We start from the raw sequence: 23,166 nt of genomic DNA, 5'->3' as shown, positions 1-23,166 counted from the left end.
AGATGGTACACTTTGCAGCCACAGTGCTTCGGTTGTGAAGAGAGTGAATATTTAAGGTGGTGGATGAGGTGCCGATCAAGCGGCAACTGGTGGAAAAGCTTTTTGGGAGTCAAGAGGTGAACTTTGAAGGAATCTACTACAGAATTTAATGCAGTAAATTTTATTTCACATAATGTACATATCTTTTTTCATTTTTTGTCAATGAAATAAAATACAAAATATAATCCAACCTTCCACAGGGGACCAGATTATCAGCTGATGTTAAACCATTTGTGCCAAAAAAGCAAGCAGCAGTGGGATGGTCTGAATCTTCATCTGCCACATTGCCTAGATATTTAACGACCTGCTATCCTTTCGTTCAAGATCCTTATGTGGATAGGTGAATATTAATTTATAATTCTGTATTTTCTTTGTATTACAGCAGTTAAGAAAGATTATATCAACCTGGAGAGACATTTCCAGTCTTATCTTTCAGGATCCTAGTTGAAATGTGATACCAAGAAGGAGTGGTTATGTTAATGGTGGGGGCGAAGCTTGGAGAAAAGTCCCAATTTTCCCTTGAACAAAGAGGATAAGGGGCATCTGATAGATGTTTTAAAAAATTATTAAAGTTTTGGGGAAGATAAACAATGAAAGAATATTTATGATGGTTGGCAAATCCATATCATGGAGCCACAAACTGACGATGGTGTTTAGAGCATGAAATGCATTACCAAATGTGCTTATTATGATGGTAACCATAACTTCAATTAATCCTGTTTCCTACAAATTGGACTAAAACTTACTAAAAAGAGAATATTGCTGATTATGTTAATCTGTGGATTTAAAATGTGTCTATATGGAGACCGCCTGCAAATCGTGTCACATTTTCAGGGTCTTCCTGTCCGAGCTTCGAAAAGACAGTGTCAGCCATAGAAACAACATGCTGTAAGTCAGCAAATAGACACCTCTGCTGAATATAAACAGAAAATGTTGGAAATACTCAGCTTTTCAGGCAGCACATATGGAGAGAGAAACCGAGTTAATGTTTCAGGTCGATGACCTTTCGTCAGAACTGGAAAAAGTTAGAGATATAACAGATTTTAAGCAAGTGCAGGGCAGAGAAGGCGGGGTGGGATGGGGTGAGTAGAGAAAAGAACAAAAGGGAAGGTCTCTGATAGGATCGAAGACAGGAGAGATTAAATGACAAAAAGACATGCTAGTATAAAGCAGAAGGAAATGGTAATAGGACAAGTAAAGGTGTAAATGGAAATAGCAAAACCATCAACAGCTGCCATCTGAAAAAATAGGGACACAGGTTTTTGTCTCAAATTGTTGAAATCTGTGAGTTCAGAAGGTTTTAAAGAGCTCTGTTGACAAAGGTACAGACATCCGATGACTGGAATTTTTTTTTTCACTCACTCCCTTTTCTCGCTTGCTCCCTTTTCTTGCTCGCTCCCTTTTCTGCCACATAAGAGGTTACTGCACAAGATTAAAGCTCACGGGGTTGGGGGTAGTATATTAGCATGGATAGAGGCTTGGCTAACTAACAGAAAACAGAGTCGGGATAAATGGGTAATTTTCCGGTTGACAAACAGTGACTAGTGGGGTGCCGCAAGGATCGGTGCTGGTTCCTCGACTATTTACAATCTATATTAATGACCGAGTGTGATGTAGCCAAGTTTGCTGATGATGCAAAGATGGGTGGGAAAGCAAATTGTGAGGAGGATACAAAAAATCTGCAAAGAGATTTAGACAGGCTAAGTGAGTGAGTGGGCAAAAATTTGGCAGATGGAGTATAATGTAGGAAAATGTGAGGTTATCCACTTTAGCAGAAATAATAGAAAAGCAAATTAAATGGAGAAAAATTGCAAAGTGCTGCAGTACAGAGAGACCTGGGGCTCCTTGTGCATGAAACACAAAAAGTTAGTATGCAGGTACAGCAAGTAATCAGGAAGGCAAATGCAATGTTGGCCTTTATTGCAAGGGGGATGGAGTATAAAAGCAGAGAAGTCCTGCTACAACTGTACAGGATATTGGTGAGCCCACACCTAGAGTACTGCGTGCAGTTTTGGTCTCCGTATTGAACATAAGAATTAGGAACAGGATTAGGCCATCTAGCCCCTCGAGCCTGCTCCGCCATTCAATAAGATCATGGCTGATCTGGCCGTGGACTCAGCTCCACTTACCCGCCCGCTCCCCGTAACCCTTAATTCCCTTATTGGTTAAAAATCTATCTATCTGTGACTTGAATACATTCAATGAGCTAGCCTCAACTGCTTCCTTGGGCAGAGAATTCCACAGATTCACAACCCTCTGGGAGAAGAAATTCCTTCTCAACTCAGTTTTAAATTGGCTCCCCCGTCTTTTGAGGCTGTGCCCCCTAGTTCTAGTCTCCCCAATCAGTGGAAACAACCTCTCTGCCTCTATCTTGTCTATCCCTTTCATTATTTCAAATGTTTCTATAAGATCACCCCTCATCCTTCTGAACTCCAACGAGTAAAGACCCAGTCTACTCAATCTATCATCATAAAGTAACCCCCTCATCTCCGGAATCAGCCTAGTGAATCGTCTCTGTACCCCTTCCAAAGCCAGTTTATCCTTCCTTAAGTAAGGTAACCAAAACTGCACGTAGTACTCCAGGTGCGGCCTTACCAATACCCTATACAGTTGCAGCAGGACCTCCCTGCTTTTGTACACCATCACTCTCGCAATGAAGGCCAACATTCCATTCGCCTTCCTGATTACCTGCTGCACCTGCAAACTAACTTTTTGGGATTCATGAACAAGGAAAACACAAAAAAAAACAACAAAAAAAAAAAAGGGGGGAGAAAAAAAAAGGGCCTTGTAAATGTCTGGAGTGTCACCCAGGTCGGGTGGCACCGTTTAATGTTTTATGTTTTGCAGGTGAACGCCAAAAAGAGTTTCATGAACAAGGACCCCCAGGTCCCTCTGCACCGCAGCATGTTGTAATTTCTCCCCATTCAAATAATATTCCCTTTTACTGGTTTTTTTTCCCAAGGTGGATGACCTCACACTTTCCGACATTGTATTCCATCTGCCAAACCTTCGCCCATTCGCTTAACCTATCCAAATTTCTTTGCAGCCTCTCTGTATCCTCTACACAACCCGCTTTCCCACTAATCTTAGTGTCATCTGCAAATTTTGTTACACTACACTCTGTCCCCTCTTCCAGGTCATCTATGTATATTGTAAACAGTTGTGGTCCCAGCACCGATCCCTGTGGCACACCACTAACCACCGATTTCCAACCCGAAAAGGACCCATTTATCCCGACTCTCTGCTTTCTGTTCGCCAGCCAATTCTCTATCCATGCTAATACATTTCCTCTGACTCCGCGTACCTCTATCTTCTGCAGTAACCTTTTGTGTGGCACCTTATCGAATGCCTTTTGGAAATCTAAATACACCACATCCATCGGTACACCTCTATCCACCATGCTCGTTATATCCTCAAAGAATTCTAGTAAATTAGTTAAACATGATTTCCCCTTCATGAATCCATGCTGCGTCGTCTTGATTGCACTATTCCTATCTAGATGTCCCGCTATTTCTTCCTTAATGATAGTTTCAAGCATTTTCCCCACTACAGATGTTAAACTAACCGGCCTATAATTACCTGCCTTTTGTCTGCCCCCTTTTTTAAACAGAGGCGTTACATTAGCTGCTTTCCAATCCGCTAGTACCTCCCCAGAGTCCAGAGAATTTTGGTAGATTATAACGAATGCATCTGCTATAACTTTCGCCATCTCTTTTAATACCCTGGGATGCATTTCATCCGGACCAGGGGACTTGTCTACCTTGAGTCCCATTAGCCTGTCCTGCACTACCCCCCTAGTGATAGTGATTGTCTCAAGGTCCTCCCTTCCCACATTCCCGTGACCAGCAATTTTTGGCATGGTTTTTGTGTCTTCCACTGTGAAGACCGAAGCAAAATAATTGTTTAAGGTCTCAGCCATTTCCACATTTCCCATTATTAAATCCCCCTTCTCATCTTCTAAGGGACCAACATTTACTTTAGTCGCTCTTTTCCGTTTTATATATCTGTAAAAGCTTTTACTATCTGTTTTTATGTTTTGCGCAAGTTTACCTTCGTAATCTATCTTTCCTTTCTTTATTGCTTTTTTAGTCATTCTTTGCTGTTGTTTAAAATTTTCCCAATCCTCTAGTTTCCCACTAACCTTGGCCACCTTATACGCATTGGTCTTTGATTTGATACTCTCCTTTATTTCCTTGGTTATCCACGGCTGGTTATCCCTTCTCTTACCGCCCTTATTTTTCACTGGAATATATTTTTGTTACGCACTATGAAAGAGCTCCTTAAAAGTCCTCCATTGTTCCTCAATTGTGCCACCGTTTAGTCTGTGTTTCCAATCTACTTTAGCCAACTCTGCCCTCATCCCACTGTAGTCCCCTTTTGTTTAAGAATAGTAAGCTCGTTTCTGACACAACTTCCTCACCCTCAATCTGTATAACAAATTCAACCATACTGTGATCACCCATTCCGAGAGGATCTTTTACTAGGAGATCGTTTATTTTTCCTGTCTCATTACACAGGACCAGATCTAAGATAGCTTGCTCCCTTGTAGGTTCTGTTACATACTGTTCTAAGAAACAATCCCATATGCATTCTATGAATTCCTCCTCCAGGCTACCCCGTGCGATTTGAGTTGACCATTCGATATGTAGGTTGAAATCCCCCATGACTACTGCCGTTCCTTTTTCACATGCCTCCATTATTCCCTTGATTATTGCCCGTCCCACCATGAAGTTATTATTTGGGGGCTTATAAACTACGCCCACCAGGAAGGATATACTTTCATTGGAGACTGTTCAGAGAATGTTCACTAGGTTGATTCTGGAGATGATGGGGTTGACTTATGAGGATATGTTGAGTAGGTTGGGCCTATGCACATTGGAGTTCAGAAGAATGAGAGATGATCTTATCGAAACATGTAAGATAATGAGGGGCCTCGACAAGGTGGATGCATAGAGAATGTTTCCACTCTTTGGGGGAAACTAAAACTAGGGGATATAGTCTTAGAATAAGGGGCCGTCCATTTAAAACTGAGATGAGGAGAAATTTCTTCCATGAGGGTTGTAAATCTATAGACTTCTCTGCCCCAGAGAGCTGTGGAGACTGGGTCACTGAATATATTTAAGGTGGAGATAGACAGATTTTTGAGCGATAGAGGAATAAAGGGTTATGGGGAGCAGGCAAGGAAGAGGAGCTGAGTCCATGCTCAGATCAGCCATGATCTTATTGAGTGGTGGAGCAGGCTCGAGGGGTCAAATGGCCTACTCCTGCTCCTATTAATTACTTATGTATTTATGTACTTTGCTCTCACTCCCTCCCTCCCTTTCCCCTCGCGCTCCCTTTCCTCTCGCGCTCCCTTCCCCCCTTTTTCCCCTCGCGCTCCTTTCCCCCCTTTTTCCCCTCGTGCTTCCTCCCCCCTTTTCCCCCTTGCGCACGCTCTCTCTCTCTCTCTCTCTCTCTCTCTCTCTCTCTCTCTCTCTCTCTCTTCCAGACAGTTTCACTGAAATGTTGCCTGGTATGACAAAATATAAATATGAAGAAAGAAACTCTTGAAAATTTGAAGCTGTTCTCTTAAGAACAGTGGAGGTCACTGGGTAATTTGATAAGCGTTGAATCATAATTTTGAAGAGGTTGGACAGAATAAATAGAAACACAATTGTAGCTTCTTCAACAAACTACTCTGGTTGCAGCGGCATAGATATAATATTAAATATATGGCATTTAGAATGGAGACCGGGAGTAGCTTTTTAATGCATAGTTGCAAAGCCGTAGAGTGCACTATTGGAGTTGCTGAAGTAGAGACCATTTCAACTTTTAAGAACAGGCTAATTAGTTACTTGAAAGAATGGGGATAAAGGGATACCAGAACAGGGTGGGCAAATAGGATTAAGATCGACTGCTCATGTGGAGAATAAAAACCAGCCCAGACTGGTTGAACCCAATGACCTGTTTCTGTGTTTTATTTTTTATGTAATTATATAGAGTCACAGAAAATTATGACACAGAACGAGGCCATTCAGCACATTGTGTCTGTGCCGGTCGAAAAAGAGTTACCCAGCCTAATCGCACCTTCCAGCACTAGGTCCGTAGCCCTGTAAGTTACGGCTCTTTGGGCCCAAGTTTCCACATGATTTGCGCCTGATTTTTAGGAGCAACTGGTGGAGAACGGACTATCTTAGAATTCGCAATTCTCCACATTTTTTTTTTTGCAGTTCTAGTCAGGTAGAACAGTTCTACTTTGGAACAGAATTTTTTCTTCAAAAGGGGGCGTGTCCGGCCACTGACGCCTGATTTGAAAGTTTCCACAGTGAAAACGTACTCCAAACTAAAGTAGAATGGAGCAAGTGAAGATTTTTGTAGAACTGAAAAAACCTGTTCTACACATTAAAAAATCAGGCGCAGTTTACAAATCAGGCGTCCAGAACGAGGTGGGGGGGGAGGGGGGTGGGGAAGGGAACTCATTAAATTCTACAATCAATCCTTATTTATACTTATACAAATATTATACAAATAAATCCAACCTGAATAAACATTTATAAGCAAAGAAAAGATTAAATAAACCGTCTTCCTACCTGTGTGAAAGTGCTTCAGCCAGGAAGAATGGTGCAGCAAGCCTCACAAAACGAGGGAGCCGACCGAACGCGAGGGGGGGGGAGGAGGGAGCCGACCGAAACGTGGGGGGGGGCGGGGAGAGAGGGAGCCAACCGAACGCGGGGGGAGGGGGAGGAGGGAGCCGACCGAACGCGGGGGGGGGGAGGAGGGGGGGGAGGAGGAGGGAGCCGACCGAATGAGGGCGGGCGGGCAGGAGGAGGAGGGAGCCGACCGAACGCGGGGGAGGGGGGGAGGAGGGAAGGGAAGGGAGCCGACGAACGCGGGAGGGAGAGAGCCGACCGAACGCGGGGAAGGGAGCTGACCGAACGCGGGAGGGAGGGAGGGAGCCTACCGAACGCGGGGGGGAGGAGGGAAGGGAGCCGACCGAACGCGGGCGGGAGGGAGGGAGGGAGCCGACCGAACGCGGGAGGGAGGGAGCCTACCGAACGCGGGGGGGCAGGGGAGGGAGGGAGCCGTTCCAGACGGCTGGCGGGAAAGAGAGAAGGCTGCAGGAAGCTTCAGAAATTGAGGAGCCATTTCCCGACGGCAAAAGGGGGAGGTCGTCGGGAAACGGCTGCCTCAACTTTCTGAGGCTTCCTGCACCCTTCTCACTGCTACAAGAAGCCTCTGTGCTGATGGCAATGTACTTTTATTAAAAAATGTTCAAAAACTAAACAGCTACAAAGAACTACAAAAATGGCCGAATGTCAATGTTTTTTTCACACTGAGCATGCGCGAAAGCTCCAACGCGCACGTGCAGTGTTGCCGGCAGGAAAAAAACTAATTTAAATAGTACCCGCCCCCTCCCACTTACAAAATCGGCGCGAGTGTAGGCTCCACCCCCCTGGGCGCCGCGCCAAGCAGACAAGGAGCTGCGAAGCGCTCCAGAATCGCTCGTTTTTTTTCCGGCGCCGTTTTAGGCGCGAAAAACGGGCGCCCAGCTCTGAGGGGGGCCCGTTTTTTATCATGTGGAAACTTGGGCCCTTTAAGTGCACATCCAACTACCTTTAAAATGTGATGGGTGTATGTAGGGGACAATACGTAAAACCATTTTTTTAAAATTGCAGCAAAAGTCATAATGCTATTTTCCCTGCTTAGAAACATAGAAAATAGGTGCAGGAGTAGGCATTCGGCCCTTTGAGCCTGTACCGCCATTCATGAGTTCATGGCTGAACATGCAACTTCGGTACCCCATTCCTGCTTTCTCGCCATACCCCTTGATCCCCCTAGTAGTAAGGACTACATCTAACTCCTTTTTGAATATATTTAGTGAATTGGCCTCAACAACTTTCTGTGGTAAAGAATTCCACAGGTTCAACACTCTCTGGGTGAAGAAGTTTCTCCTCATCTCGGTCCTAAATGGCTTACCCCTTATCCTTGGACTGTGACCCCTGGTTCTGGACTTCCCCAACATTGGGAACGTTCTTCCTGCATCTAACCTGTCTAAACCATCAGAATTTTAAACCTTTCTATGAGTTCCCCTCTCATTCTTCTGAACTCCAGTGAATACAAGCCCAGTTGATCCAGTCTTTCTTGATATGTCAGTCCTGCCATCCCGGGAATCAGTCTGGTGAACCTTCGCTGCACTCCCTCAATAGCAAGAATGTCCTTCCTCAAGTTAGGATACCAAAACTGTACGCAATACTCCAGGTGTGGCCTCACCAAGACCCTGTACAACTGTAGTAACACCTCCCTGCCCCTGTACTCAAATCCCCTCGCTATGAAGGCCAACATGCCATTTGCTTTCTTAACCGCCTGCAGTACCTGTATGCCAACCTTCAATGACTGATGTACCATGACACCCAGGTCTCATTGCACCTCCCCTTTTCCTAATCTGTCACCATTCAGATAATAGTCTGTCTCTCTGTTTTTACCACCAAAGTGGATAACCTCACATTTATCCACATTATACTTCATCTGCCATGCATTTGCCCACTCACCTAACCTATCCAAGTCACTCTGCAGCCTCATGGCATCCTCCTCGCAGCTCACACTGCCACCCAACTTAATGTCATCCGCAAATTTGGAGATACTACATTTAATCCCCTCGTCTAAATCATTAATGTACAATGTAAACAGCTGGGGCCCCAGCACAGAACCTTGCGGTACCCCACTAGTCACTGTCTGCCATTCTGAAAAGTACCCATTTACTCCTACTCTTTGCTTCCTGTCTGACAACCAGTTCTCAATCCACGTCAGCACACTACCCCCAATCCCATGTGCTTTAACTTTGCACATTAATCTCTTGTGTGGGACCTTGTCGAAAGCCTTCTGAAAGTCCAAGTACACCACATCAACTGGTTCTCCCTTGTCCACTCTACTGGAAACATCCTGAAAAAATTCCAGAAGATTTGTCAAGCATGATTTCCCTTTCACAAATCCATGCTGACTTGGACCTATCATGTCACCTCTTTCCAAATGCGCTGCTATGACATCCTTAATAATTGATTCCATCATGTTACCCACTACAGATGTCAGGCTGACCAGTCTATAATTCCCTGTTTTCTCTCCCTCCTTTTTTAAAAAGTGGGGTTACATTGGCTACCCTCCACTCCATAGGAACTGATCTAGAGTCTATGGAATGTTGGAAAATGACTGTCAATGCATCCGCTATTTCCTTACATCTTTAAAGTACACTTGTTAAAGAAGCTGCAATTGTGTTTCCAGAATGCTGCTGTATGACTTAACTTATTTGACCTTCAATGAGCGCATTAACAGTAGGAGCTTTGTTTTTAGTGCACACTGTACTAATTATTTTACTTTTGGAGAAATGTATTGCTTGGTGTGATATTGTGCCATACAGCACAGAAAGGTGTGAAGCTCACTTTGCAGTATGCTGAGCTAGCTGGTCTCTGGCTAATGCTACAATTGGCCTTGAGTAAAGAGGGGACATGTTAACCGGGTTCCTGCTGCTTATTGCTCTCCAATGATCACACTGAAAGTGCATCTGTTGTGTGATGATGGTATTGATCTTGGCAGTGATTTCTGCCTCCTTCCCCTTCATGTAACCAATAGAGTGCTCTCACTCGCCGTTTAGGCATACACATGAAGGCCAAATGACTAAGGTACCAGAAGGCATCCATATTCAATGCCTCAGTATAGGAGTGGATAATATTGGAAATAAAAAACAATTCTCAGTACTCCTGCAGGTAAGGATTTTAATTTTGAATAATGTGTTGGCTCACACTTTACAGAATATAATTTTGCAGGGATGTATTGAGTACACAGATTCACTGATGGAAGAAATGTACTCCTTGATGAGTATTTATACAAAAAAAAGATGTGCAGTTGCAATTGGTTCACATCCATATCAATTAATTTGTGATTGTTTTCTACTATACTTTTAGGCAGCATTTAAGCACACCAGAGAATGGCTGCAGTAAACTGCCCCAGAATTTCTCAGAGTTGCACACATCCTATCCAGTTATGTCGTCTCACTTGCCTGTGGATTATTCTTTGTATTATTCGTACAGACAATCATCGGATTCCTCATTGAGTCCATATGCGCAAACATCATTACACTGTGATGACATTTGCTCTTCAAGGCGCAAGTACAGTGGCAGTAACCGAGGTAACAAGAAAAAACAGCTTGGCCGACGGGACTCTGAGAAGGAAAGGACATTTTTGGGCCAGCCATCTAAGGTATGTCATGTGCTGTTGTGGTTCATTAGGACAGCAAGACCAATCTCCTGTGTGTATCTGTGTGAAAGATTATACCGTGCTGTATGGCAAGCTGTGCTAATTTATGGTGCGTATTAAAACCTTTCTAATCAGTTTATCTTTTTGTCTGGTACAGAGATGTTCATATTAGTTCTCAAAATTTAAGTTTTAAGTGTATGCAGCTATACCACTGGTACCATTTTGAGACTAGATCAATTAGGCCAGTGGGCCTGAAGTATATTGCTGACTCTGTGTTCTCTAGCCAGTGTGAATGGAGTTCTGCCAATATATGTAGTCACACCTATGCAGAGCTCTACGCATTCGAGTCTAAATGCCAGTTAAATGTTAACCAATGTTAGAATTTTTGTTGTGTTTCCAGATTTAAAATGAGATTAGTTGTGTTTGTCTGTTTAAGTCAGTAGTGGAAAAAGCAAGTAAACATACTGAAATTAGCTGAATCATTGAATTTGCTCTTTTTGAATTGACATTGTTATGCGACTAGACACTATTGTTCTAGTCCACAATGCCTCAAGAATCTTTCTTGCCTATCAGATGCTTTTGATGAGAGCTGGCTAATTCATGCTGAGAATAATGCAGATTTCTGAGTAGGGAAAGCTCTTAATGATTTGTGTTTCTCTGATGGCCTATAACATGCGATATGTGTGCGCACTAGGTCCGTACAGCAGAGCTGGTCTCCAGTCATCTTGGTTAATTCTTGCCACTGGACCAAGACTTAGCTCTGTCAAGCCCATGTAGTGGCTGGGATGCAACGGCCACTATACGTTTAAAAAAAAATCCACGCACAGGCGTCTTCCACCCTTCAGAATGTAGTTCGGGATCTGGAATATCATTGAAACACCTGTGAACTCATCCGCTTTCGGCGTGGAAGCAAGTGGTCCTCGTTTCGAGGGACTGCTTATGATGATGACAACTGTATCCAGTGAATGAACCATACAGACCAAGAAGGTCCTTGGGCTGTGCTGAGCTAACTGATCTCAGCTGGGGTGCTACAATTGGCCTCAACTCCCTGGATTAAGGAAGAGAAAGTAGGTCAGTTTTTTTGCTCCTGATTGCTATTCAGTGACCTCTGCCAGAATTGTGTAGATGTGGACCTTGATAGGGGACTGGGCTGCTGCGCTTAGTTGTGATGACTCCCTGTCCTCCCAGCTGAAAAGCTTATCAACACTTATCAAAGCTTACAAATCAGTAATGGACATTTGGATGAGGTATTGGAGGCTAACTGATTAGATTGACTAATTGTGGCTTTAGTCATGTAAAATATAAAGTTTTAAATTAAGCCCTGTTAATTACTTTGCAATGGTGACCATGAAACCATACTTCAGCTATGAGTTAACTCCTTCAGGAAGGGAACGGAGAAAATTGATGAGAAGCGAAAAATAACTATTTAGAAATGTAGAAAATAGTTCATTTAAAAACAATGTGTAGCCAGTAGTGAACATATGCTCTGTGGCCTGTGACGTTGCATGTAAAAGTCCAAACATTTATGCTTTGTAGATTGGTCGATCAACTCACTGATATTTGCAGTGTCTGTAATTTCTAGGAATCATGGTCTAGAAAAGAGTCAAGAAACCAGGGGCAAAATGTAAATGAATTACCAGAAGCAGCAACAGGTGAACGATTACAACAGCCTGATGTATTTAGGGATAATATAACCAAAAGTGGTAAGTATATTTAATTTTTTGTTAAAAATTATGCCACTTTTTGATACTTGCAGTTCTCTGCATGTGATCTTTCAAATATTTCGTATTTTTTAAAAAAAATGAGAAGCTCAACTATAGAAGCTCACGTATATTTGAGAACCATTGTTAACCAGAACCTAAAATTACTAACAAACCATTCTTTTAACATACTATTTGAATAATTAATTCATGTGACACATGCAATTGTTTCGAAGACTACTAAAATGTATATTGACATGCATAGATATAGAGATCCTATTTAGTTTGCTTCTGATTGGTGACCAAGCAGCTGTGAGATACTGCCTCTCAAACGTAACCATTCCAAGTGAGCATCCTCACCCCTGACCTCTCGGAGACACTTCATCAATTATGAGAAACTGTCAGTTCTTCTCCATTTGTTGCGCGCTCTGCCACTGTGACCCTGTTCTTGAGCTCCTATCTCATTGACCAGTTTCTGCGTTCCAGGCACTGAGATTAACTAGTATGTTTTTAATTTCATATAGAGGACAAGCAGTCTAACAGATGCCAGCACCAAAAATCAAAGCCACTTCAGAAAATTCAAAATGAACCTGAGCCTAAGACTGCTGTTGCATCAAGTGATTTCCCCACACTACAGAGCCAAGTAACACAGCAATCTAGCCGTGATCTCAGAATCTTTCAGGTGTCCAGTAAAGGGTCCGAGCAGTCTGCCAAAGTATGGCCATCAGATGATACAACAGATATGGTAAGGGGAACTATATGGTAAAATCAGTTTGCATTGTAAATTAACTATTTTAATCAAATCTTATTTAGCATGTGTATTCTTGGTTCAATTTTGAGGCATCTCAGGTTGCATCCAAAAAGCTGTTGATAGCATATAAAACTGATTTAAGCTGAGAGTAGTTTAAAATTACTTCATGACTCGTGCCAAAGTTAGTCAGTCCAAAAATGCCCAGATTTGAAATTAATCTGAAATACAATAACACTGAGACAATATTTTTGCTGTATTAGCCAAATGAAAATCTTTATTTGTCACATTAAGCCATTGTTAGTAGTTAACAAATTACTTCAGTCTAGTTCTGTTAACTCAGCAGCAGTGTGATACATAGTGTTCTGTAATCTTGGTTTAGAATTTGAATCACTTATATAATGTTAGTGAAGCTGCCCTGTTTTATATTAACAAGAATCTAAAAACCCTTCCTCACATTCAAAGAAATTAAAACTGTATATACATATCAGATTTGGCATGTATTTTCAAATACAACTTTTGAATCCAAAGGATATGGGGCGAGGAGGAAACAGCTGTATGTGGTGCGAGCAGGAAACAGCTGTATGTGGTAAACTGGTAGGTAATAATAGGAGGAATGTATTCATCATAGGCAGTCCCTCGAAAACTTGCTTCCACTCTAAAAGTGAGTTCTCAGGTGGCTGTACAGTCCAATGCGGGAATTACAGTTTCTGTCACAGGTGGGGCAGACAGTGGTTGAAGGATAGGGTGGGTGGGGAGCGCCTGATTTCCGCACGCTCTCGGCAACGAGACTCAAGGTGCTCAGCGCGATCCCAGATGCTTTTCCTCCATGTTGGGTGGTCTTGGGCCAGGGATTCCCAGGTGCCGATGGGGATGTTGCACTTTATCAAGGAGGCTTTGAGGAATGTATTAGGGTCATGATCGTGAATCGTGTTGCCAATTCAGATTAGAAAAAGACTGCATGTATCCAAATCGCCATGGGAGTGAAACCTAGCCCCAATGTGAGACTTGTTACTGGCAATGCAATTTAGAATATGGGTAATTTATAATGGAGAAGCGCGAGGTCTGATTTTTAACTGCCATTTGCCACTATAAAGATAGTACAAGATTACTTAACGAGCTTGGTGATTTTGCATATTGGGCACTGTTAACATTTTCCACTTGATTGGCTGAGGAATGGGAAATCTGTGCCAGGGAACAGGCTTTGGATAAACTGAATACCTCATTCCATGACTGAATTGGAATGCAACAAATCACTTTTGTTACAGGATTCTTTGTCCAGTCATTCTAATCCATTGTAGAAATCTTTTCCATTCAAATCAAATTACTTCCCACAATGATCGGTTTGTATCTCTGTCCTATCAGCATTATGGCACAGATTTCCCATTCCTCAGCCAATCAAGTGGAAAATGTTAACAATGCCCTATATGTAATATCATAAAGCTCGTTGAGGAGAAATGTCATAACTCTCAGCAAAGATTTATTCCAGTGAGAAATAAAGATGCAAAGAGAAGGATGAATGATCCCTGGCTAACTAAGGAAGTAAAGGATGGTACCAAATTGAAAACTAAGGCATACAATGTTGCGAAGGACATTGGAAGGCCAGATGATTGGGAAATTTTTAGAAACCAGCAAAGGATGAGTATAAAAAAAATGATAAAGACAGAGAAGATGGCATATAAGAGCAAACTAGCAAGAAATATAAAAACAAACAGCAAAAGCTTCCACAGGTATATAAAAAGGAAACGATTAGCTAAAGTAAATGTTTCTCCTTTAGAGGATGAGACTGGAGAATTAATAATAGGAAACCGGGAAATGGCAGAGACCTTGAACAAATATTTTGTATCAGTCTTCACGGTAGAGGATACTAAAAACATCCCAATAATTGAGAATCAAGGAGCTGTGGGGGGGACTTAAAACAATCACTATCACTAGAGATAAAGGGCCCAATTTTGGCCAACCCGTTTTATTGGCGTACTTACCCTTTATGCGCAGTTTTTGTGCACTGGAAACGGCGCCAGAAAATAATGGTCCCATCCTGGCCGTTCTGAAGAGTCTGGAGTGCCCTGGCGTGGTGCAGATTAAACAGTGGGCAGCAGAGCTACAGCCCTGCACTGAAATCAGTGCCGGCAGCGTTGCGCATGCGCAGTGGCGTTGGGTCCGGTATTCACGCAAGTGCAGTAACGCCGAAACTTGCAGCAGTGTCCTGCCTGTGTTGCTGTTTATATGCAAATTAAGATACCGCGTTCCCCCCCCCCCCCTCACGGATATGAAGGCCAGCCAATAGCGCTCTCTCTCTCTCCCCCCTCCTCCCCACCTCCACCACCAAGTGTACAGAACAGACTTTATTTGTATAGCGTAGGTGATCAATCCATACAATACAAAGAATAGCAATTTGGATTTCTCTCACCTCTGCTACCTGATTTAGCCTTGCAACATCACCATGTTTACCAGAGATTGATCAAGACAATCATAATTCTGCCCATCTTCCATTAGATTCTTTGTTGACTTGTTCATATTATTTCTGTTCTAGTTAAATGCATATTTTCTGCAATTGTTGTGCTGGTTTCCTTTTGGGTAGCTAAGCTTGTCTTTTGGAAGTTAGAACAGGGTGCCCCTGAAAAGTTAATACTCCTGTGGACTTTTAAGTCTTAAAAAAAAACTTGCATTTATATAGCGCCTTTCTCAACCTCGGGATGTCCTAAAGTGCTTTACAGCCAATTCAATACTTTTGAAGAGTAGCCACTGTTGTAATGTTGGAAATGCGGCAGCCAATTTGTGTAAAGCAATGTGATAATGGCCATAGAATCGGTTTTGGTGATGTCGTGGCTCGGAGATCTCTCCTGCTGCAGTGGGATGGGTGTCCGTGGGCCGAGGGAGCTAGCGACTGATTGCCCTACAGTATCTGAGACGCACACATCGGTCCTGCTGCTAGCTGCGAGGGGTTGGGTTGGGGGCAGGTGGGGGTGGACAGAGTGGTGCTGGGAGTGTAGGAGTGAGGAGGGACACATGGAGCAAAGGGCTGGGGGTGTGTGGAAAACAGAGCGCTGTTGGGGGTGTGGGAGACAGCGGTGGGTTAGGGTGGGTTACATCACGTTACTCTAACAGTCAGTTCCTGACAGAGGCATGTTAATGCTGAACAGTTAGTTCTTACAAATGAGAGATAATCTAGTCCAAGGTGAGTTATTCAAGTAATAGGTTGGACTAATGGGATATGATGTTTTCCGAAGGATCAACTTAGCCACAATTAGGTGTTGATGTGTCTGCCTCAGCCGGGAGCCTACACTTGCTTATTTATAAAAAGAGAAACAACTGTCCTCACTCAGCAGATATAAGGCAAAATATCATCAACAGGTTTTAGGCAATTTTAAGTGATGTGTTTAATGCTTTAGTCCTTTGTGTTTAATGCTTCTCACCCCTGTCTCTGGCTGTGCCTGCACTGAACTTAACTTTAGGTCAGGTTTTTCAGAACTTATAAAAGTGAACACTTACTCCGTTCTAAGTTAGTTTGGAGTAACTTTTCGCAGTTCAAACTTGCAAAACAGGCCTAAGTGGCTGGACACACCCCCTTTTTGAAAAAAAAAACTGAACTAAAATGAAATTAAACTAACTCACTGAAACTGGAGCAAACTAAATGTGGAGAATTGCAATTTCTAGGATACTCCAAAAAAAACTAGTTGCTCCAAAAAAATAGGAGCAAATCCAGTTGAAACTTGGGCCCAAAGTACTAAGCAAACGAATGGGGCCAAAGGTGGATAAGTCCCCTGGACCTGATGGCATGCATCACAGGGTCTTAAAAGAAGTGGCTGCAGAGATAGTGGATGCATTGGTTGTAATTTATAAGAATTCCCTGAATTCTGGAGAGGTCCCAGCGAACTGGAAAACCGCAAATGTAACACCCCTATTTAAGAAAGGCGGGAGACAGAAAGCAGGAAACTATAGACCAGTTAACCTAATGTCTATCATTGGGAAAATGCTGGAGTCAATCATTAAGGAAGCAGTTGCAGGACATTTAGAAAATCATAATGCAGTCAAGCAGAGTCAGCATGGTTTTATGAAAGGAAAATCATGTTTGACAAATTTGCTGGAGTTCTTTGAGGATGTAACGAGCAGAGTGGATGAAGGAGAACTGGTTGATGTTGTATATTTGGATTTCCAGAAAGCATTCGATAAGGTGCCACACAAAAGGTTATTGCACAAGATAAGCGCTCACAAGGTTGGGGGCAATACATTAGCGTGGATACAGGATTGGCTAACTAACAGAAAATAGAGAGTCGGGATAAATGGGTCATTTTCTGGTTGGCAAACTGTAACTAGTGGTGTGCTACAGGGATCAGTGCTGGGGCCTCAACTATTTACAATCTATATTAATGACTTGGATGAAGGGACTAAGTGCAACGTGGCCAAATTTGCTGATGATACAAAGCTAGGTGGGAAAGCAAATTGTGAGGAGGATGCGAAGAATCTACAAAGGGATATGGATAGGTCCAGTGAGTGGACAAATATTTGGTAGGAAACATAAAAAAACAAATTATTATTTAAATGGGGAGCTGTAGTAAAGAGGGATCTGGAGGTTCTTGTACATGAAATGCCAAAAGTTAGCATGAAGGTACAGCAAGTAATTAGGAAAACAAATGGAATGCTGGCCTTTATTGCAAGGGGGGTGGAGTATAAAAGTAGGGAAATACTGCTCCAACTGTAAGACCACACCTAGAGTGCTGCGTACAATTTTGGTCTCATTTAAGGAAGGATATACTTACATTGGAGGCAGTTCAGAGAAGGTTCACGAGGTTGATTCCTGAGATGAAGGGATTGTCATATGAAGAAAGGTTGGGCCTATACTCCTTGGAATTTAGAAGAATGAGAGGTGATATTGAAACATGCAAGGTTCTGAGGGGGCTTGACAGGGTAGATACTGAGAAGATGTTTCCCCTCATGGGAGAATCTAGAACTAGGGGGAATAGTTTCAGAATAAGGGGTCACCCATTTAAAACAGAAATGAGGAGGAATTTCTTCTCTGAAGGTCGGTAATCTTTGGAAGTCTGTACTCGAGAGCTGTATTTAAGGTGGAGACAGACAGATTTTTGAATGATAAGGGAGTCAACAGTTATGGGGAGCGGGCGGCGAAGTGGAGTTGAGGCCAGGATCAGATCAGCCATGATAGTGAATGGCGGAGCACGCTCGTGGGGCCAAATGGCCTACTCCTGCTCCTATTTCTTATGTAAGTAATCTTATACCATCTTTATAGTGGCAAATTGAAGTTAAAAATCAGACCTTGCGCTTCTTCATTATAAATCTCCCATATTCCAAATTGCATTGCCAGTAACAAGTTTCACACGGGATAAAAAAAAAGGAGGCAGACAGAAAGCAAGAAACTGTAGACCAGTGATCCTAACATCTGTCATTGGGGAAAATGCTGGAGTCCATTATTAAGGGAGCAGTAGCAGGACATTTAGAAAAGCATAATACAGTCGAGCAGAGTCAGCGTGGTTTTATGAAAGGGAAATCATGTTTGACAAATGTCTTGGAGTTCTTTGAGGCTGTAACGAGCAGGGTGGATAAAGGGGAACCAATGGATGTGGTGTATTTGGATTTCCAGAAGGCATTCGATAAGGTATCACACAAAAGGTTACTGCACAAGATAAAAGTTCACGGGGTTGGGGGTAATATATTAGCATGAATTGCCGACTGGCTATCTAACAGAAAACAGAGGGTTGGGATAAATGGTTATTTTCCGGTTGGCAAATAGTAACTAGTGGAGTGCCACAGGGATTGGTGCTGGGGCCTCAATTATTTACAATCTAAATTAATGACTCAGATGAAGGGGCCGAGTGTAATGTAACCAAGTTTGCTGATGGATACAAAGATGGATGGGAAAGCAAGTTTCCAGGAGGACACAAAGAATTTGCAAAGGGATATAGACAGGCTAAGTGAGTGGGCAAACATTTGGCAGATGGAGTTTAATGTGGGAAAGTGTGAGGTTATCCACTTTGGCAGGAAAAATAAAAAAGCAAATTATTATTTAAATGGAGAAAAATTTATAAAATGCTCCAGTACAGAGGGACCTGGGGATCCTTGTGCATGAACACAAAAAGCTAGCATGCAGCTACAGCAAGTAAGCAGGAAGGCAAATGGAATATTGGCCTTTATTGCAAGGCAAATGGAGTATAAGGACAGGGAAGTACTGCTGCAACTATACAGGATATTGGTGAGACCACACCTAGAGTACTGCGTACAATTTTGGTCTCCTTATTTAAGGAGGGATATACTTGCATTGGAGGCAGTTCAGAGGAGGTTCACTAGATTGATTCCTGAGATGAAGGGGTTGAGTTATGTCGAAAGGTTGAGGACCTATACTCATTGGAGTTTAGAAGAATGAGATGGGATCTTATTGAAACATATAAGATACGGAGGGGGCTGAACAAGGTAGATGCAGAGAGGATGTTTTCACTCATGGGGGAATCTAGAACTTGGGGGCATAGTTTAAGAATAAGGGGTCGCCCATTGAGAACTGAGATGAGGAGGAATTTCTTCTCTGAGGCGCAAATCTGTGGAATTCTCTGGCCCAGAGAGCTGTGGAGGTTGGGCCATTGAACATATTTAAGGTGGAGATGGACATATTTTTGAAAGATAAGGGAGTGAAGGGTTATGGAAAGCAGGCAGGGAAGTGGAGCTGAGCCCATGATCAGATCAGCCATGACCTTATTGAATGGTGGAGCGGACTCGAGGGGCCAAATGGGCTACTCCTGCTATTTCTTATGGTTAAGGGTAAACTCTGGAAATGGATGAGAAATTGGCTGAAAGGTAGGAACCAGCAGGCTCTTGTATGTTTAGGTGGTTGAAAGTGCTGATTGGGTGTCCCCGGCATTGGTGTTTTGACCCCTATTGTTCCTAATTATCATTAACAACTTGAATTTAGCAGCTCAATAAAAGTAGTCTTATTCGTAGCTGATGTCAAACTAGGAAGGGCAGATGAATTTGAGGAGTCAACTTGGAAAATACAAAATGAGTCAGGCAAAATATGTCAATGGTCCGCTATTCAGGATTAGTCGAGTTGGAAATTCTCGACCGTGTAAATACAGTGAAACCTGTATAAACTGACACCACCCTCAAACGATGGACTCCTGCAAAAAAAACGGGAACATCATGACCGTCCCAAATAACTTGCTTTGTAAAAGAAACAATGAAACAATAGGCACTCGGAAATTACAAACTACACACAGTCTTCAGTGTACCAAGCCCTATTTACTTGGTGTATTTTACAGTTCAAGACAATGGTCACAGGCTAATGTCACACTTTAAAATGTTCAAAGTACTGTAACTGTATCTGAGTCAGGTGGCCGCTGCAGAGATGCTTCTTCCTGAGGAAGAGTGTTCGAAGACCAGAACCTCAAATCTAGCACCAAGCTTGTTGTCTACAGGGCTGTAGTGATACCCGCCCTCCTATATGGCTCAGAGTCGTGGACCATATACAGTAGACACCTCCAAAGCACTGGAGAAGTACCACCAACGCTGCCTCAGCAAGATCCTGCAAATCCACTGGTAGGATAGGCGCACCGTCAGTGTTCTCGATCAGGCCAACATCCCCAGCATCGAAGCACTGACCACACTCGACCAGCTCTGTTGGGCGGACTTCATCATCTGCGTGCCCAACACGAGATTCCCAAAGCAAGCGCTCTATTTGGAACTCCTACACAGCAAGCGAGCCCCAGGTGGACAGAGGAAACGTTTCAAGGACACCCTCAAAGCCTCCTTGATAAAATGCAACATCCCCACTGGCACCTGGGAATCCCTGGCCCAAGACCGCCCAAAGTGGAGGAAGAGCATCCAGGAGGGCGCTGAGCACCTCGAGTCTCGTTGCCGAGCGCAGGCAGCAGGACTGTGCGGCAAACCAGACTCCCCACCCACCCTTTCCTTGAGCGACTGTCTGTCCCACCTGTGACAGAGACTGTAATTGCTGTATTGGACTGTACAGCCACCTGAGAACTCATTTTAGAGTGGAAGCAAGTCTTCCTCGATTTCAAGGGACTGCCTATGATGATGGTGATGCTTCTGGAATGTGCGCATACATTTTAGCTGCCAGTGTCTCCTACGTGCAGTTGCGCAGTCTCGGTGGTCGTTTGGTTGTTTAGCAACAGGAGAAAGACCCACTTGTAGAAAGATTAATCTCCCTGTAGCCGTTGTCACTGCCAATCCCGAGGGTTTGAATTCCCTCCTTTATCTTCTCCCCACTCCACCCCTGCAGCCACTGTGTCTTATGGTATGCCTCTAATTCACATTGTTCCCAACGACAACTGATTATAATTTTTTTTGCCTTGTGTAAACACAGAGATCAGGGAAACGTCCTACACAGCAGAGTCTGTCTTGAACTTAAAATCATAGAATCATAGAATGATTGCAGCACGGAAGAAGGCCATTCGGCTCATTGAGCTCATTATCAGAAATACTTGTTAAGTAGCACACTAAAGGCAATCTGTTCCATCTGCAGTGCATTTTCACTATGGCACACAGTTTTTAAAACTCTCAACATTTAACTCATTGCAATTTAAAAAGGTATGAGGCTGGTCCCTGGGGTTTGAATCAACTCGGGTTAGGTACCCCGAGGATGGATAGTGCCCATGGAACGATGCCCCCAGGAGAGTCATTGCCTTCAGGAAGGGAGGGGGACAAGAAAGTTAGTAAAGAAAAGAGAAACCCCTGTACATTTCATGCTGGGATCCAGCAACAAGATTATGTTGATGGGAGCAGGTATCAGCACTCTCTTTGGATGCTTAGATGCCTGGAAATTACTGATGTCATAGTGAACACCTGTGCTAATTGTGCAATACAGAGCAGTAATATTGAGTGAGGAACTGTCCCTGCCAGTCTGTCAGGGTTTGAATCCCCCTGTGGCAGCTGTCCCTGCCGGGGTTTGAATCCCCCAGCAGCCACTACTGTCCTCTGCTCTTTCAGAGGGCAGATGGGACCTCAGTTTAAAATCTCATCCTAAAATGGTTTAAAAAGGTAAACTTTAAAGTTTTTGATAGTTTGTCGACATGTTTATTCTTTTCATGCTATCTTTTTTCTTTGAGTTATTTGACCCTCCCAGGAATAATTGGCAAATATTCTCCATGAAAATATTAACATTTCTGATTTGATTAAGTTTCTGAATCCAACTTGTTAAATGTAAATTTTATCTTGGTGTGCAGTAGAATATCATTGAAAGATGCAAATTGTATTAGACAAAATTATAAATACTGAGCAAACTGATTTATATTAACTGATTATTATTCTAGTTGTCATTTGTCATTTTTTGCCACTTTTCCATTGTGAAAAAAGTCAATCAAATATCTTGCACTTTGTCAAGGATGAGGGATTGGGAACATCCCTCCAGCCAACTGGATTTCCTACTACTGCAGAGAAATGCATTGTCTCTGATTTCACTACTGTCACAGGTAGGTAGATTAACCAAACTTCCTTGTTGATGATGCTTTGGATTATGTTGTGCTATTTCTAGAAATTGCTGTTCAGTGAAATATGTTTCAAAATAAATAGCCTTGGTTTTTGATAAAACTACCATATGTTGAACAGTATATTCTCCAGATAGACAACTTTATACCAAAATGTTCAATCCAGATAATTGGCAATGAAATGTTGTATTTTTTTTTACTTACATTAATTTTTAAAATTTACAATTCTTTTTTTGAGATAAAATGTAAAATTGCAGAAAGCATTTACTGATGCTTTATACATATTACTGCCTTTTATTTAAAGAGTTGAAATTAGTATCAGCCAACATGAAACAGACTTATTTTTCCATAACTTTTAGATGAGGATTATTTTCAAATATTGTTTGATTTCTTCTAGCTTCCCCTTGAGTATTTTAGAAGATTGTAAAACATGCAGAAACTATCGCACTAGGGTGTGATATAAATGGATAAAAGACATAGGATATACTTCATATCCCAATATTGTGATGAGCTACTAACTCACAAACAACAAAGGGTTGTATCCTATAGCTCTTCCTTTTGTTCTATTCCATTAATTTAAATAATAATTGGTTTGGATTTTTATAATATGCAGATTAAGAATGTTTTCCTGTAACACCACTGCCCCCCCCACCCCCCATCAAACTGGTACATATTTTTTAATTAAATATCATAATGAAATGTGAAAAGTATCTCTGGTGTCACATTTGATATAATCTAAACTTGAATGCAAGCTAATGTGTGTCTGTAGCTTTGTTCTGTATGTTAATGCTACAAAATAATTGTTTAAGTTATTCATTTTGTTATTGCACCAGAAAGTTCAGTAGCACCGTCTGCTTCTTCTTTATCATCTACTGCCACTACATCTGTGTTGTCGTGGGCCAAAATTGTTTCACAAACACCTAAGAAACTAGTTCTCCATTCAGCTCCACCAAAGACATCTACACATAATGTTTCTCAGGTCAGAGTGAAAACAAAAATGCGG

General features: G+C 42.5%; 1 protein-coding gene across 6 annotated transcripts in view; it reads left to right on the top strand.

Moving 5' to 3' along the window:
• Positions 1–23,166, top strand: part of secisbp2 (SECIS binding protein 2) — a 134,070-nt gene that overhangs the window by 20,084 nt on the left and 90,820 nt on the right. For 4 of the 6 annotated variants that reach the window (XM_070881873.1, XM_070881890.1, XM_070881864.1 and 1 more), the window contains exons 2-7: positions 240–379; positions 9,975–10,269; positions 11,849–11,969; positions 12,491–12,711; positions 22,061–22,148; positions 22,997–23,142. In XM_070881873.1, the coding sequence (XP_070737974.1) occupies positions 240–379; positions 9,975–10,269; positions 11,849–11,969; positions 12,491–12,711; positions 22,061–22,148; positions 22,997–23,142 (1,011 nt within the window). The remainder of the gene's footprint in view (positions 1–239; positions 380–9,974; positions 10,270–11,848; positions 11,970–12,490; positions 12,712–22,060; positions 22,149–22,996; positions 23,143–23,166) is intronic. The other 2 variants (XM_070881897.1, XM_070881906.1) reach the window with 2 other exon arrangements.

Source organism: Pristiophorus japonicus, chromosome 1, assembly GCF_044704955.1.
Source record: "Pristiophorus japonicus isolate sPriJap1 chromosome 1, sPriJap1.hap1, whole genome shotgun sequence".
NCBI classification, from domain to species: Eukaryota; Metazoa; Chordata; class Chondrichthyes; family Pristiophoridae; genus Pristiophorus; species Pristiophorus japonicus.
This window is presented reverse-complemented; position numbering and strand designations above follow the sequence as displayed.